Genomic DNA, 14,438 nt, shown 5'->3' on the forward strand with positions numbered 1-14,438 from the left:
GCTCTATCTTGAAGATGTTGCTCCTTAAAACGGTCTTTTCTTACTTCTTAACGTGGCGTATAGTTTATGTTTTCGGCCCATCTGCGGCCCTCTGCTGCTCTGTAAACCGTGAACATAGGGTCGTTCTAGATGAGCCAGGCCTGCGCAGAATCGATCACTGGCGATTGCCGCACAATGCATGCTGGTTAGATTTGTGTCCGACTTAATACTGACTTGCTCCGACGTCATGCACATGTGGGCAACGATAACCTCACGAGATCGAGGCGGCCACAGTTTTTAGAGCCAGGCGCCGCAGTTGCTCTCTACCGACTGCAAGACCCACGGCATTATGGGAAATGCCTGGCTCTCGCCTGATCAAAGAGCTGATTGGCTCTCAGTTTTGACAGCAAACACCACGTGTTGTAGAAAGTGACAACTTTCTGTGTAATTGTAATATTTAACGCTAGATTGTATAAGTCTCATGTTGTGCAATGAAGGTTTCATCTGTTAACAAACATATCTTGTGTGGTTGATAATAATTCTTATAATAATGAAGGTTATTTATAAGCACTTATCAAAACGTGTGCTCATTATGTGCTTTACAAGGCAGACATGAAAATAATAAAGGACAGAATCTAACGCCAGACACACGCATATTTCCACACAGATTTACAAACAAATATAAATAAACCCCAACGTGGTCTGAAAACTACAAGTAGCCTACAGATCGGCTCTAACAGGAAGTCACTTTTTCTGTGACTTCCTGTAAATTCAGTGAAGGCTTCTGAAAACTGTCCGACTTGACCGCAGCTTCTTGTCACCACGCGCTGCTGCTGCCGCCTGATCTCGTCTACTTTCCAGACGAGGCGCAGTTCATCTCCAACGTGCCTCATGTCCCTGCCAGTCCTCTGAGGTTGCCGCGTTGTTAATTGATGCCCACTCCCGTCGATGAACAGTGCAAGTTTTCACTGTAATTCCCTCGAAGCACAGGCAGACACAAGTGGCTTTCTTGCTACTAGTTTATTTGAAGCTTCCTCTTCAAATCAACCATGAAAACTAAACACACATTGTCAAGAAAATAAAAGTTAGACCGTGTTAACTAAAAATAGCATGCATAGCATGTGAAATAACATTTAACAAAGTAAAATACAGACAAACCAAACAAAATACCTTGTTGGCTGCATGCAAAAGGGAATAATCTTTAATCTTCAGAGGTTCACGTCCACTTAAAGTCCGTTGTGACAAGCACTTAACTCTTAACCAGTGCACAATTGTCCGTGCTTACTGCTTGCTTGCTTGCCGGAGCTGCGGCTTATCGGTGCTGCTGCTACTGAGTCCTACTCACGCCAGAGCAGCCTAACGAGATTCTCAGGTAATTTAGCTGAGCCTTCAAAATAAAAGCCCTACTACATTTACCGAATGAAAGAATGTTTAGAAGAAGTAAACAAATTATACAAATTATGTAGCAACATACTGGCAACAATTACACAAACATTGCACACATGTACTCAACATAAGAGAAACAAGATATATAATGTGAATTTAAAGGGGCTATTTGTAACTTTCAGAAATGCTTCTTAACAGCGACACCTGTGGCCGTGAAATCAACGAAAGTCAGCGTCGGGCTCGCGCTTGCTCACTCTCAATATACCTGAACGAGCATCACTCAAAACAGTGAGGAGACACAAGTCAGCTAAAACCACAATATCACTCTATATTTCAGCTGCTTGGCAGTAATGTTAGCTGACCAGACGAAGGTCTCTCCATGAACATGATTTAGATCTGATTCTAGTGTTGGCTTTTCCTGCCGAAGTGCAGGCTGAGGCAGCGGGGCTCTCCAGCGTGTCTCCCTGCTCTCTCCGCCCGCAGCCGGAGAGAGCAGAGGAGACACCGGCACCCGGTCGGTAACGAGAAGACAACGTAAATCTCTGTAGAGCTCTGTCACTTCACAAGACACGGGAAACCTCTGTTGGTCTGGAGGAGCTGCAGCAGTTATTTCTGCACAAACGTCCACTGTACATTCACTAGATATTCTCAGAGCTAAACTAACTATTCTGCAGTGTGGAGTGAGCTGAGCTGTCTGAGTGAAGGCGAGCAGGCAGAGGAGGAGGGTACAGCGGCTACACGCGAACGCGCATATGCGAGCGCGCATGTGTGACGACCCGCTACATTTATGCGCGTACAAAGTTACAAATAGTCCCTTTAAATAAATAAAAATAATAAAAGAAAAAAGGATTGGGATAATTAAACTTTCAATAATATAAAATTATAAAAAGGAAATAAATATGTTATTCTTCTTTAAAGGGTTCGCTGTACAGTTTGACAGTTGTATGATGTCAGTGTTGATGAGTAGTTTCAGTAGAGTTAGCAGCATGTGAGTGTATATGTTGGTGTGTGACCGGAACACGGCGGTGACGTCACATGACAGCCTGGTCGCCCCAACAGTGCATTGTGGGTGCAACCCAAGATGGCTGCGCCCTTGCAGTAGTGCTGAAGAAGCCTCTCGGAGAGATTGTCGGGATTGTTTGTGATTTCCGTGAAAAGCATCTCACCGAATCAGCTCCCGGCTCGCTGGTTGGTAGAAGAAGAGCTCACGATCCCAGTCCTCGCTCCGTGTGTCCGCTGCTCCGCGTGGCTGTGGCAGACTGTCCGCGTGAAGATGGGCCTCGTCTCGAGCCGCTTCCCGTAGCGAGGAGCCGCGGGGAGACGAGCCGCAGCCGCACTTTCTCCTGCAAACACGCACCCGTGCACCTCGGCTTCCACGGGTTCGACATCCTCTACCGGCTGTGGACGCTGCCCTACCACTTCGTGACCCGGATAGTCTGTGCCACCGTGTCTGTGCTCGTCCGGAGACGGAGAGCTTCACCAGCCCGGGATCACCAGCATCCCACCGCTCCAAGGTCTGATCATCTGCTCTTCTCTGCCACCACTAGCGCCATGTCTGCTCATCTGCTCTCTTTCACTCATCTCCCTGCTCGTGTTGGTTCTCTTTAAATAGTTCTAGTCCCTCCTGCAGGCTGACAGCTGACAGCTGACTGGGAGGCAGAGCCAGCTTTAGCTAGCACTGAGCTAGCACTGAGCTAGCTGGCCGGTGTATCTGCTAACTGTCCCGCCGGCTGCTCGCTAGCTGTGAAGTGAAGCTAAACCCAGCCGGGCCGAGCCGGGCCGTGTTAACGTGTATCAACATCAACACATAGCCCAACTAGCCCCTCATCAGTGGCTCGAGCAGCGTTCACGTGGCTAGCTTGAGCCCCATCATGACATCATCCAGGTGCTCCTCTCTCTGTGCCAGTAGTAGACAGTGGGATGGTAACCTGGATACACTGCAGCAGTGGAAACGGGAAGCCTTCAGTGTTATTGTACAGAATACAGCGAAACTATGAGCACTAGAATAAATGTAATTATTGCACCAGAATCCAGCTAGTTATTGCACTAGAATAAATGTAATATCTAGTATGCAAGTAATTACTGCACCAGATTACATGTAGAATTAATGTAAATATAGCACAAGTATGAATGCAATTATTGCACTAGAAGACCTGCAATTATTGCACAAGATCCAGTAGGTTTGCCCTCGAAAAACAGTCATCATATTGCACGTGAGGGCTCATTCAATGAATTCAGAGTGCGGCCGCTCCAGATGTGTGTTTGGTTTCAGTTGTTGTGATTTTCATTCAAGCAGGAGATCACAGCAGTGCATTAAACACGACTCATAACCATCATCATATGAACTGAGGCAACTCTTTTGGCTTAAGGTCATGAACGGGAAAACTCCACAGCCAGTGTGGTTTTTCAAATTTCAGTATCGGTGTCAAAAATGTATTGAATTCGACACCAACTTGCCGACTGGCATCTTTTTATTCTTACAGCTGCTAAGTAAGCACATCACTGCAATTACGTTATCTGTACACGTTATTAGGTGGAAGGATTTCAAAGTTCACAGTTGTATGCTTTGATGAAGAATTACACATTTGGGCAGTACAGATTGCCAATCTAGTCACGTCAGGGAGCAGCTTCCCCTACTTTCTCGACCCCTTGATCTTGTCATATGCCAACTGTGTGTCCTTCCTGCAGGTCAGAATGCAAATTCCCCCCCCCCCCTCTTCCTTCCCTGTTGTTTCCATTTGTAATTACATTCTGATCTGATCATTTGATCACTGCTATTTACATACTGCCTAATCACTGCTTAGGTTTACTGCTCTGTGTCTGTAAGTTCACCAGTGTGCCGGCCGGCATGCTTCATTAAACTCACACCACCATAGCAAACATCTGAACTGCACTCAAGCGATTTTCTTCAGCAGCTTGAAACATCACGACTGCACAAAAAGTTGGGATAGAAGTTACGTGCCAATGCGATACCTACATTTTAATGATAAATTATTTTTTTCATTAAAGGGACTCGATTAATCAGAAATTGCTTGTTAACAGTGACACCTGTGGCAGTTAAGTCAACGACAGTCAGTGTCCTGTTGCTCACAGTTGTGCTCGCACTACGTAGATGAGAGCGAGCATCGGTCAAAACAGTGAGGCGACACAGAAGACTGAACGTGATCGACAGGCATCATGTTGATTAACGTTAGCAACATTCGCAGCTAAAACCACAATCACTCTATATTTCTCCTGCTTGGCAGTAATGTTAGTTTACCAAACAAAGGTCCCTCCATGAATCAAAGGCCCGGTCGATGTTGATCCTAGTGTTAACTTTTCCTGCTTCAGCCTCCCGACCGTGGTCAGAAGGAAGAGGGGAGACACCATAGTTTTGGTCTCCTGGGCCGGAGTCAACCGCCGTCAGCAGGGAGACAAGACACATTTCTGCACAAACTTCAAATTACTATGTACATTCACTTGATATTCTCAAAACTAAACTAACTCTTCTGCTCCACTGCTCGCTCGTTTTCTCACACACTCGCTGCCGCTCTCTCTTTCTCTTACTTCACCACTCACTTCCCACAAGCACACACACACTCCCACAACACTAGTTCTCCTCCGACGTTGGTCACATTCCTGTTTTCAAGACGGGCTTCACTAGATATATCTTTGTTTTTTTTGTGCTTCCGTGGAGTTTGTGTTGGAGTCTGAGTTGTGATGGGGTTGGTAGTTTGTTAGCGGTTAGCGAACTCCATTTCTAACCAAACCTTAGCTACGGCAAAGGCATTCGCGAGTGTGCATGACGTCACATCCGATGCATTTTCGGGTTCTTCACATTAAAAGAAGTCTACAGGCTGATGGAGGAAACCCAGAAAGTTGCAGAAGGTCTAATTTTTTAGGTTAGGTTACAACCTGTTCAAACGTTGTCAATAAAAAAATATTTCTACGTTTAAAAAGTTACATCTAGTCCCTTTAAGACAAGAAGCCTAATTTGTGAAATGCTATACGTCGTCTAGACACAAGCAGAACGTTGCCCACATAAACTAGCCTATTGGCAAAATGTTGATTTAAATTGGGAACTATCGGATTAAAGAAAAATTAAACAAGACTACCACAGTAACCTGACCAGGTACTGTAGGTTCTTGATATTGTTTTATTTCATTTCAGAGATTTTGGTTGGTACCAAAAAAGTATTGAGATGTGATACCCAGCCCTCATGTTGTGTTTTTACTCTCTAACATTTTAAGTTTGACCCACCACTTCATTTAAGTGACTGTATTTGTGTCTCTTGTCAGTGGGTCCCTGTAGCGTGGCTAAACAGACTCTTTGGGTCTGCCAATATTACGCAATGTCTTCCTCTTGCCTGATGGTTTGGTTTTAGCATAAACATGCTTCTCAGGTGACAAGAGATCCAAGAGATGTTGCTTTTCTGAAATGTTTTATTTTAAGGGTTATGTTAAGTGGTAAGTGACTAATATGTTAGCCATTTTCACTGTCGTGAGAGTAGAGTGCCAGCTGCAGTTAAAATGATCTTGATGTTTGTTAGTTTCCCACCACAACTGCACAGCATTAAGCGACAGAAATTCATCAAATGTGTGTTACTAACCAGAGCTCTCCCCTACAGGGCCCTGATGAAAATGGACTCGGATTTGCTTCATTCGCCGGCCGTGGGCCTCGCGGAGGAAGAGGAGGCCGACATGAATGACTGGAAGCTTCCCCTGGCCTTCATGAAGAAACGGCACTCGGAGAAGATTGAGGGCTCCAAGGCTTTAGCGCAGAGCTGGAGGATGAAGGACAGGGTAACATTTCTTTTTTCATCTATGTCTGGATTACTTCAGCAGGTTAAGGATGCTCCCTGTGCTGAGCTGTTGGTTGAGTTCGTAGAGGCTCTTTCTCCTGTAGCTCTGTCAACAGACTGCACGCAGACTTGTTGAGGGAATAAACTCATGCAGACTTGTGTAATAGTTGCATTTATATTTTCAAATGTCTCTGAGGGGACCATGTTAATTTTCATAGGTGGAACTCAGGGATGCTCATTTTGAAAAATATTCTTAACCGATAACCGACCCTCGTTAACCGATTTACTAACCGTTAACCGACAAGATTAGTGCCTCGTACCAGCTGCAGGAGCACAACAGATATTGATTGACGGGAGTCTCCAGTTCACCGTCCGGGAGCGTTAACTTAGCAGCTATGATGCTGCGTGTAGTGTCGCGGACATGCAGCCACTTTCCCAGTAAAAGTCTCCACCACACATTTAGTTTAGTTTAGCAGGTTGTCAGCTGTGTGTCTGCCCGGTGGAACTTTAGTGAGTGACCAACAAACAGTGTGTGTATTTGTGCTACGTTAGCAGCTCTAGCATTGCCGGAGGCTTCGTGCTCGCCGCCGCACACGTAGTCTGTGTAACTTTAGCGAGTTTCCAACAGACCATGTGTGTGTGTTGGCGGTTCTTTGTGGCGTTCTAGCTGTGAACGTAGGTGTAGCAGTGTGTGTACAGCTTATTTGTCGGTGAATAAATGCTACCAAACTACAACTCCTCCGCTCCGCTCAAGCGAGCCAGAGACCAGAGCTGACTTCCTGTATCTTGCAACTCCGGCTCCGTCTCTTAAGGTGGGCTGTTAAGGTGGACCAGCTTTTCTCCTTAAAGAGACGAGCCGCTCCTCTGAGCCGCTCAGCTTTTGAGTTCATTATTAACATTTCTTTTAACCGATAGCGTTAATCTGTTAAATTGCTTTATGTCGGTTAGCGGTTAAACGGTTAATTATGGACATCCCTAGTGGAACTAGTGGAACAGGTAATCTGGGACAGTTGATTATAATTAAGTGATTCAAGATTGTTTAATTGGCCACCCACAAAGCCACTTCTCAAAATTTCAATCCATTAAATGCATCAATACTACACGCTGTGCTTCGAGGGGACATCAGTCTTTAAACAGCCAGGACACAGCGGCAAATCACTGGCTCCCCTCATTTTTATTATCGTGCCAATTCATTTCATTCTGCTGGGGGCTACCCATGCTACGCTCTGACAGGGGAACCTCAAAGCTTTGCCTCATGAATGGCCACAGTGTGTTTCAGCTCTCATAAAGCTGCCGTTTGATCCACTGCAGTTCTACCAACCATTCTTTCATTGCCTCATGGCTACAGAGCCATTATAATGATGGCAAATGCTACATTGTCATACATAACCCTCACAAACTCTACACCTATTGTAGAAATCCACCCAAATGAAAATTGAACACCTCGCTGCAGTTAGGACATCAGTGGAATTACACCGCAGTGCCCGCCAGCCTCAAGCTTCAGGGAAATGTTTAATAAGACGGCATCATTAAATGTGACTCTGGTATTGATTTAAAAGAGGTAATAGGAGCTGGCTGAAATGGGCATTTCTATCAGAAAGTCATGCTAAATCAATTTTGTAAAATTTTTCATTGCTCAGAGCATTTTCAGGCCATAGACCCTCATTTGTACACTTGTAAGAAGAATGTGTCCTCACATTTCTGTGCTCTGAGAGCTGTGACTAAAGAGAGCTTTTTGCATTTTATGAAGGAAGAATTTGGCTTTGAATGTAACTCTGGCTTGGGGTTAAATCCATCTTTTAAGAAGGCAGTAATTGCAAAATGACAGATTTGAAAACAATATTTTCAAAAGTTATCTTTTGCTGGATGATAATAGTATGACTGGCCATGGATACAGAACTAGCTTGTTGTTGTTGTTGTTGTTGTTTTCTTTTAGTGCAAAGTAAGAAAATTCAGGGTGATTCTTGTGAGTAGTTCAGCATTCAGTTGTGTTGTCATATTTTCTATGACAAAAGGTTAATGGAGTCCTGATACTAGAGCGTCCTCGATTAAAAACATAATCTCACGGCATACAGAGGGCTGTATTTTAATCACACAGTCGCGTATGAGCGTCTCCCTAGCTCACCTGCTATTTTGGTTCATGCATGTGCAGCAGCTCAAGGTGCAAAAGGTCTGGGTGAAGTGGAATATAGGTCGTAGGGTTTGGTGATTTAAAGGGGACATATGTTTATTTTCAGGATCGTACTTGTATTTTGGGTTTCTATTAGAACATGTTTCAGCCTAGTCGCTAGAATAAATGTTGGCATTGGACGTTTCTGCAAACCAGGGATACGTTGAATGACAACGTTTTTGCATTCAGTCAGAGCAAGTGACGTGGTTTAAAGAGTGAAAAGAGACACATCGGACGGGCGGGAGGTGGATGGGTCACACAGGGCTTTCATCCAGGAGGCTGCTGTTTGCATCCTGTGCGTCACATTACAGTCAGCTGTTTGTTGGTGTCCTGTTCACAACGTTCAGGGTCATTTTCACTTTACAACTGTAGCAGTTTTAAGCCCAACTATGTAGTTCTTTCCTAAACCTAACTATAGTGGTTTTGTTACGGTTGTTAGGGTTACCAGTTACGTTACGTTGGTCTGTTGTTACATTATTATTTAAACACAAATTAGGGATGCTCATTTTGAAAAATGTTCTTAACCGATAACCGACCCTCGTTAACCGATTATTAACTGTTTACTGGCAAGATTTGTTTTCTAAAAATATCGTATTCAGTGTTCGGTTGTACTTAGCTTCACCCTCTTGTGTCACTTCTAGCAGTATACAAACCAATGGGTGACTACGTCTTCTTATACATATACAGTATACATATCCATATACAGTCTATGGATAGAACCAAATAATGAAAACAATTGTATGGTGAAGCTGTTTGTATGATCGCAACAATCTGACACTTTTTCAGTCACAATTCTCCTGTATTTCAGTTTGTAAAGGGTAATATATCTTCAAATGTGATACAGCAGCATTTGTGTTTCATAACGTATTTCAAGAATGAAACTTGAACCTCCGAATGTTTTGTTTTACGTTGGAAAAGAGGCTTCGACACACAGGATAAATGAGCTCCAATAATCTGATGTCTCCCACATAACGACTGTGTTCTTTATATAATGACAGTTTTCCTCAAATTTGATTTTAAAAAATCGCTTTGCTTACTGTATCGCAATATATCGCAATATAATGAATGGTTGCCCCTGTATCATGATACGCATCGTATCACCAGATTATTGCCAACACACAGCCTTACTCATATTCACATTTGTAGACTAAATCATCAGGTTGGCAGCAGATTGATGTTGCTCCAGAAACACACATGGTTCTGAGACGTCTGTTGTCAGCACCCAAGACCCATTTTCCACTGATATACCAACAACTTGCTTTTCGCCACCTCATTTGAATGGACCTCCCACCTGTGCACCGCGCAACATCACCACACAGACGGGCAGAAGCGAATTTCAAGGTCAAGAAAATACGAAAACGGTTGGAGCGCTGGTTTGCACTGGTTGTTGCGTCGCCACAGAAATAGGGCCCAGAATGTTACTCTGCAACTTCGTACATTTTCTTTGCTCATGGGTGATGATCACATAACTGCTTTGGATGATTTAAGGCGATGAGCACGGCGTCTTTCGCAGTTAGGATATAGAGCGAGTTGGTATGCGAACAGCTAATCCTGGTGAGAGAAGCGTGCAGCGCGAGGCTTATGAGCGGCCTGTAAATTATGTCTTGCACTGTGAGTGTACAAGAGCAAGCCCTCTGGTTTCCCACTCACTCACTCACTCACTCACTCACTCACTTCGAGTTGTCTCTGAATGAACACCGGAGGAGAGAGGGAAGCTGTACAATTCCAAGGCCCATTGTAGTGCTGGGCAGTATGACTAAAAATCTGTATCACGGTATTATTATTTTTGTATGACTGGGCCTTTAGTGGCTTTTTCTACTGTCAGCAGTATATAGAATATTAAAACATGTTAATGTCATCATGTATATACTGAAGGCTTTGATTACTATTGGGTTTGCTTTTTCCCACAACATTAGGGATGTCAATAATTAACCGTTTAACCGTTAACTGACATTAAGCATTTTAACCGATTAACACTATCGGTTAAAACGGTTAAAAGAAATGTTAATAATCAATTCAAAAGCTGAGCGGCTCAGAGGAGCGGCTCGTTTCTTTAAGGAGAAAAAGCTGGTCCACCTTAACAGCCCACCTTAAGAGGCGGAGCCGGAGTTGCAGGATACAGGAAGTCGGTTCCGGTCTCTGGCTCGCTTGAGCGGAGCGGAGGAGTTGTAGTTTCGTAGCATTTATTCACCGACAAATAAACTGAACACACACTGCTACGCCTATGTTCACAACTAGAACGCCACTAACAACCTCACACTCGAAACTCGCTAAAGTTACAAAACGTGTGCGGCGGAGAGCACGAAGCCTCCGGCAATGCTAGAGCTGCTAACGGAGCACAAATACACACACTGTTTGTTGGACACTTGCTAAAGTTACGCCGGGCAGACAAAGTATTGTTCCTCCGGGCAGACACACAGCTGACAACCTGCTAAACTAAACTAAATGTGCGGTGGAGACTTTTACTGGGAAAGTGGCTGCACATCTGCTAAGTTAACGCTCCCAGACGGTGAACTCGAGACTCCCGTCAACCAATATCTGTTGTGCTCCTGCAGCTGGTACACCGCTGCATGCGAGGCACAAATCTTGTCTGTTAACGGTTAATAATGGGTTAATGAGGGTCGGTTATTGGTTAAGAACATTTTTCAAAATGAGCATCCCTACACAACATTATACAATCTATGAAGGAATCAGAATGCATGACACAGTTGCAGAATGTAAACAACTTTTTATTGTGCAAATTGCAACATAGTAAAACAATGTATTGCGGAGGGAATAGATATGCTCCTTTTTAAAACCAAAAAACTTCCAGAAAGCAGACAGCTCCCCTCTTGGGCACAAGTTCCTCTGGTGCATGTCTTCGTCCTCCATCTTTCAGCAGCGACGGAGCCTCTCCCAGCTGGTAACAGACCCTTATGCTACCTGGCTAGCTAGCAGCTGTAAAACCAGCATGAACTTATGCACAATTATTAGTATTACAAATTGTTTATGTGTCACAGATTGTTGTGTGCCATGATGTTTTACCCTGTTGAAAAGAGTTACCTGTGGGTTATTAATTGTTGTTCTAACCTTGAGTGAGAAAAGTACGCTGTTTGTTTGTCCCACTCTGAGTGCAGCAGGATTGTGTGTACCCTTGCTGCACCTGCCAAGTCGAATCATGATAGCAGTTTTCCGATAAACTGCATGAATAGCTATCAGTGTTGTACAGGAAGGTCAGGGCTACCTTCAGATGACAAGCGGCTCCTTTAAGGAGTAAAAGTCTGTCAAGAGTTCATGGAGTATTGTTTCTGGCAGTAAAATAAATTAAGATCTCTAATTATTATGTTTCCTTTATTGAGCTGTCAAACCGGCAGCGTGAAATGAAAGTGGTCAGCTTGACAGGGAGTGAATGAGTGGGATTAGGTTTGCATTGATCTGGCATGGTTTTCATTTGGTTCCCATCAAGAAACTAAAAAATGACACATTCGGTCAACAGATCGGAGGTAATCTCTTGATTTTAGGCTTATTGTCATTTTCAAACTCACAGTGAACGTAGAACACGATGCCTGTATGTTGATAGTAAACCAACATGAACCTCGACCTGATAAGATAATGGTTGCCGCACAGGCTCTGACCATTATTGATCCACAGGTGGTCCACTGGTTTTCAGTGCAGTAGCTCACAAACATCAACTGACATTGTAGGTTGCAACAAAGTCAAAAGTTGGAATAGGAAAAATCAACCTGTGTTTCTTTATGTTGACGTCGGTGGCAACAAAGCGTGCTTTTTGTTTTTAATTTTAATTAATGATAAAATGAATAACTCGTGTCGACTTTTATAGAAAACGTCTAAAATGGGCAAAAGTAGACATTTTTCATAGCAGACATTTTGCTTTGTCATTCCAAGAGTATTACTAATAACATTAATGATGACAAAGTTCTATTCAAGTGTCCCAGTAAGCCACCACAGTGAGCTAGCATGCAAAACAACAGAGGCCTATACTACGAAGCAGGATTTGGTGTTAGCGAGGTAACTTCAGGGTTAATCCTTCAGGGTTTTCCATCCTACGAAGGTGGATCACTTCTTACCGGGGTAGATCACCATGGTAACTGATGCTGAACAGCTAACCTGCTCCGGAGCAGGTTATGTTCCAGTTAAGAGATCAACTCATATAAAATCCCCGCCTACTGACCAATCAAAGCTCTGTGCGGTGATCGTATGATAATATTACACAAATATGAAGAAGTTACCGTCATAATCAGACTAAAAACATCACAGTTTAAACTGACAGATGCAGGAAGGGCAGCTGGCTGTGTGCTGTGGGTGTTTACCGCTTTGAATTATGTTTTAATATTTATTTTTTTACTTGTTCACAAGTCCGTTTCACACCGCCGGAGGCAGGGACGCACCTGAAAGAAGGTTGAAATAGTCATACACGCCTTATGCTTCATAATGGGCATCATGAGGTGTAACCCATCCATCCATAATATTTCTTATACCTATTTAAATCTAGACGACTATATCTGACTTTTGAGTGTTCTGTTAAATTAATAAATCTGTTAATTTACGCGTTCATATATCGGGAGTTTTTTTCTTTTGCCAGCTGTTCTTCCTGCATTTGGCAGCTTCAGCTGTGTTACTTTTAGTCTGATTAAGTGTTTAACTTCTTCGTATTTGTCTAATATAGTTTATTCTTCTTTTGCAAAATCTGCTGCTCTGCCTGTCTGTCTGCAAATCTGTGGACTTGTCCATGGCTGTGATTGGTCAGATGCTGCAAACCCCGCCCCGTTCATGTGAACGCGCTCACAGCCAGACGGAGAAACCCTAGGTTGATTTACCGAGTTGATAACCAGCGTCGTAGGACCGTTTAGCGGGATCTCGGTTGTTAGGGTTAGTTAAACCAGATAACGAGAAGATACCTGGGTATGTTGAACTCTCTTCGTAGTACAGGCCTCTGATCAGTTAACAACACAAAACAATGACAGATATTGTCCAGAAACCCTCACAGGTACTGCATTTAGCATAAAACAATATGCTCAAATCATAACATGGCAAACTGCAGCCCAACAGGCAACAACAGCTGTCAGTGTGTCAGTGTGCTGACTTGACTATGACTTGCCCCAAACTGCATGTGATTATCATAAAGTGGGCATGTCTGTAAAGGGGAGACTCGTGGGTACCCATAGAACCCATTTACATTCACATATCTGGAGGTCAAAGGTCAAGGGACCCCTTTGAAAATGGCCGTGACAGTTTTTCCTCACCAAAATTTGGCACAAGTTTGGAGCGTTATTAGGCCTCCTTCACAACAAGCTAGTATGACATGGTTGGTACCGATGGATTCATTAGCTTTTGATACCAGTATCATTACTGTAGCTTTAAAACTACAAACTAAAAATCGCAAGTTGTGTTAATGCGCTGAAGAAATTAGTAGCTTTAAAACAGATTTGCGTTAACGCGTTATGGCATTAACTTTGACAGCCCTAGTTTAATCATTATTTAGAATAACAGATCTGCCTCAAAGCTGGATGTTGACCTACCTTGCATGCACATGAACTTTTCTCTCCCTACCTATTATCCGTCACATTCCCCTGTGGAGCTGTTGGACCTGCTGTATGACGTCAGAGTGGCTTGACGCAAACTCTTTATTTCTAACTCTGTAGTCTCTTCATAAACCCTGCCAGTGTCCTGTCTCCCTCCAATGACCCATTTGTCCCGGCCCGATATCCTGCCAGACATAGAAAGGACGTCATCCAGGCTTGTTTTTAGGACTATGGGAGCTGTTCAGCTTGTTGAGCGTGAAGGTGGATCAGAATTGATTTTACTTGCCAATAGCAAATGGAAAGGAATATTCCCTTGTTGCTATTTTTTGGAGACAGGGTGATGTGTTATAGGACAGGGGAGGATGCTCAGAGAATAGAATAAACATGTGAGCATGAGCAACAGGCAGAAGGACGTACAGTACAGTCTGATCTGAGTGGCAGCGGGAGGTTTGTCTAACTAACACTACCAGTGAAGAGGTTTTAAACACCCTGTTTTTTAGCATGTTTGATGTAATTAGTCTTAACAGACAGTATACTGACATACATGGTGTAGGGTCACTCACCTCTCCAGTGCTCCTGCCTTTAATTAAGAGTCCTCTCC

General features: G+C 43.7%; 1 protein-coding gene across 7 annotated transcripts in view; it reads left to right on the forward strand.

Moving 5' to 3' along the window:
* The first annotated feature begins 2,408 nt into the window (after positions 1-2,408).
* The window catches only part of rptor (regulatory associated protein of MTOR, complex 1), a 270,013-nt gene continuing 257,983 nt past the window's right edge, over positions 2,409-14,438 (forward strand). For all 7 annotated transcript variants that reach the window (XM_074631008.1, XM_074631011.1, XM_074631009.1 and 4 more), the window contains exons 1-2: positions 2,409-2,879; positions 5,972-6,146. In XM_074631008.1, coding sequence (XP_074487109.1) covers positions 5,979-6,146 — 168 coding nt within the window. In that variant the 5' untranslated portion in view covers positions 2,409-2,879; positions 5,972-5,978. The remainder of the gene's footprint in view (positions 2,880-5,971; positions 6,147-14,438) is intronic.

Source organism: Sebastes fasciatus, chromosome 3 (assembly GCF_043250625.1).
Source record: "Sebastes fasciatus isolate fSebFas1 chromosome 3, fSebFas1.pri, whole genome shotgun sequence".
NCBI classification, from domain to species: Eukaryota; Metazoa; Chordata; class Actinopteri; order Perciformes; family Sebastidae; genus Sebastes; species Sebastes fasciatus.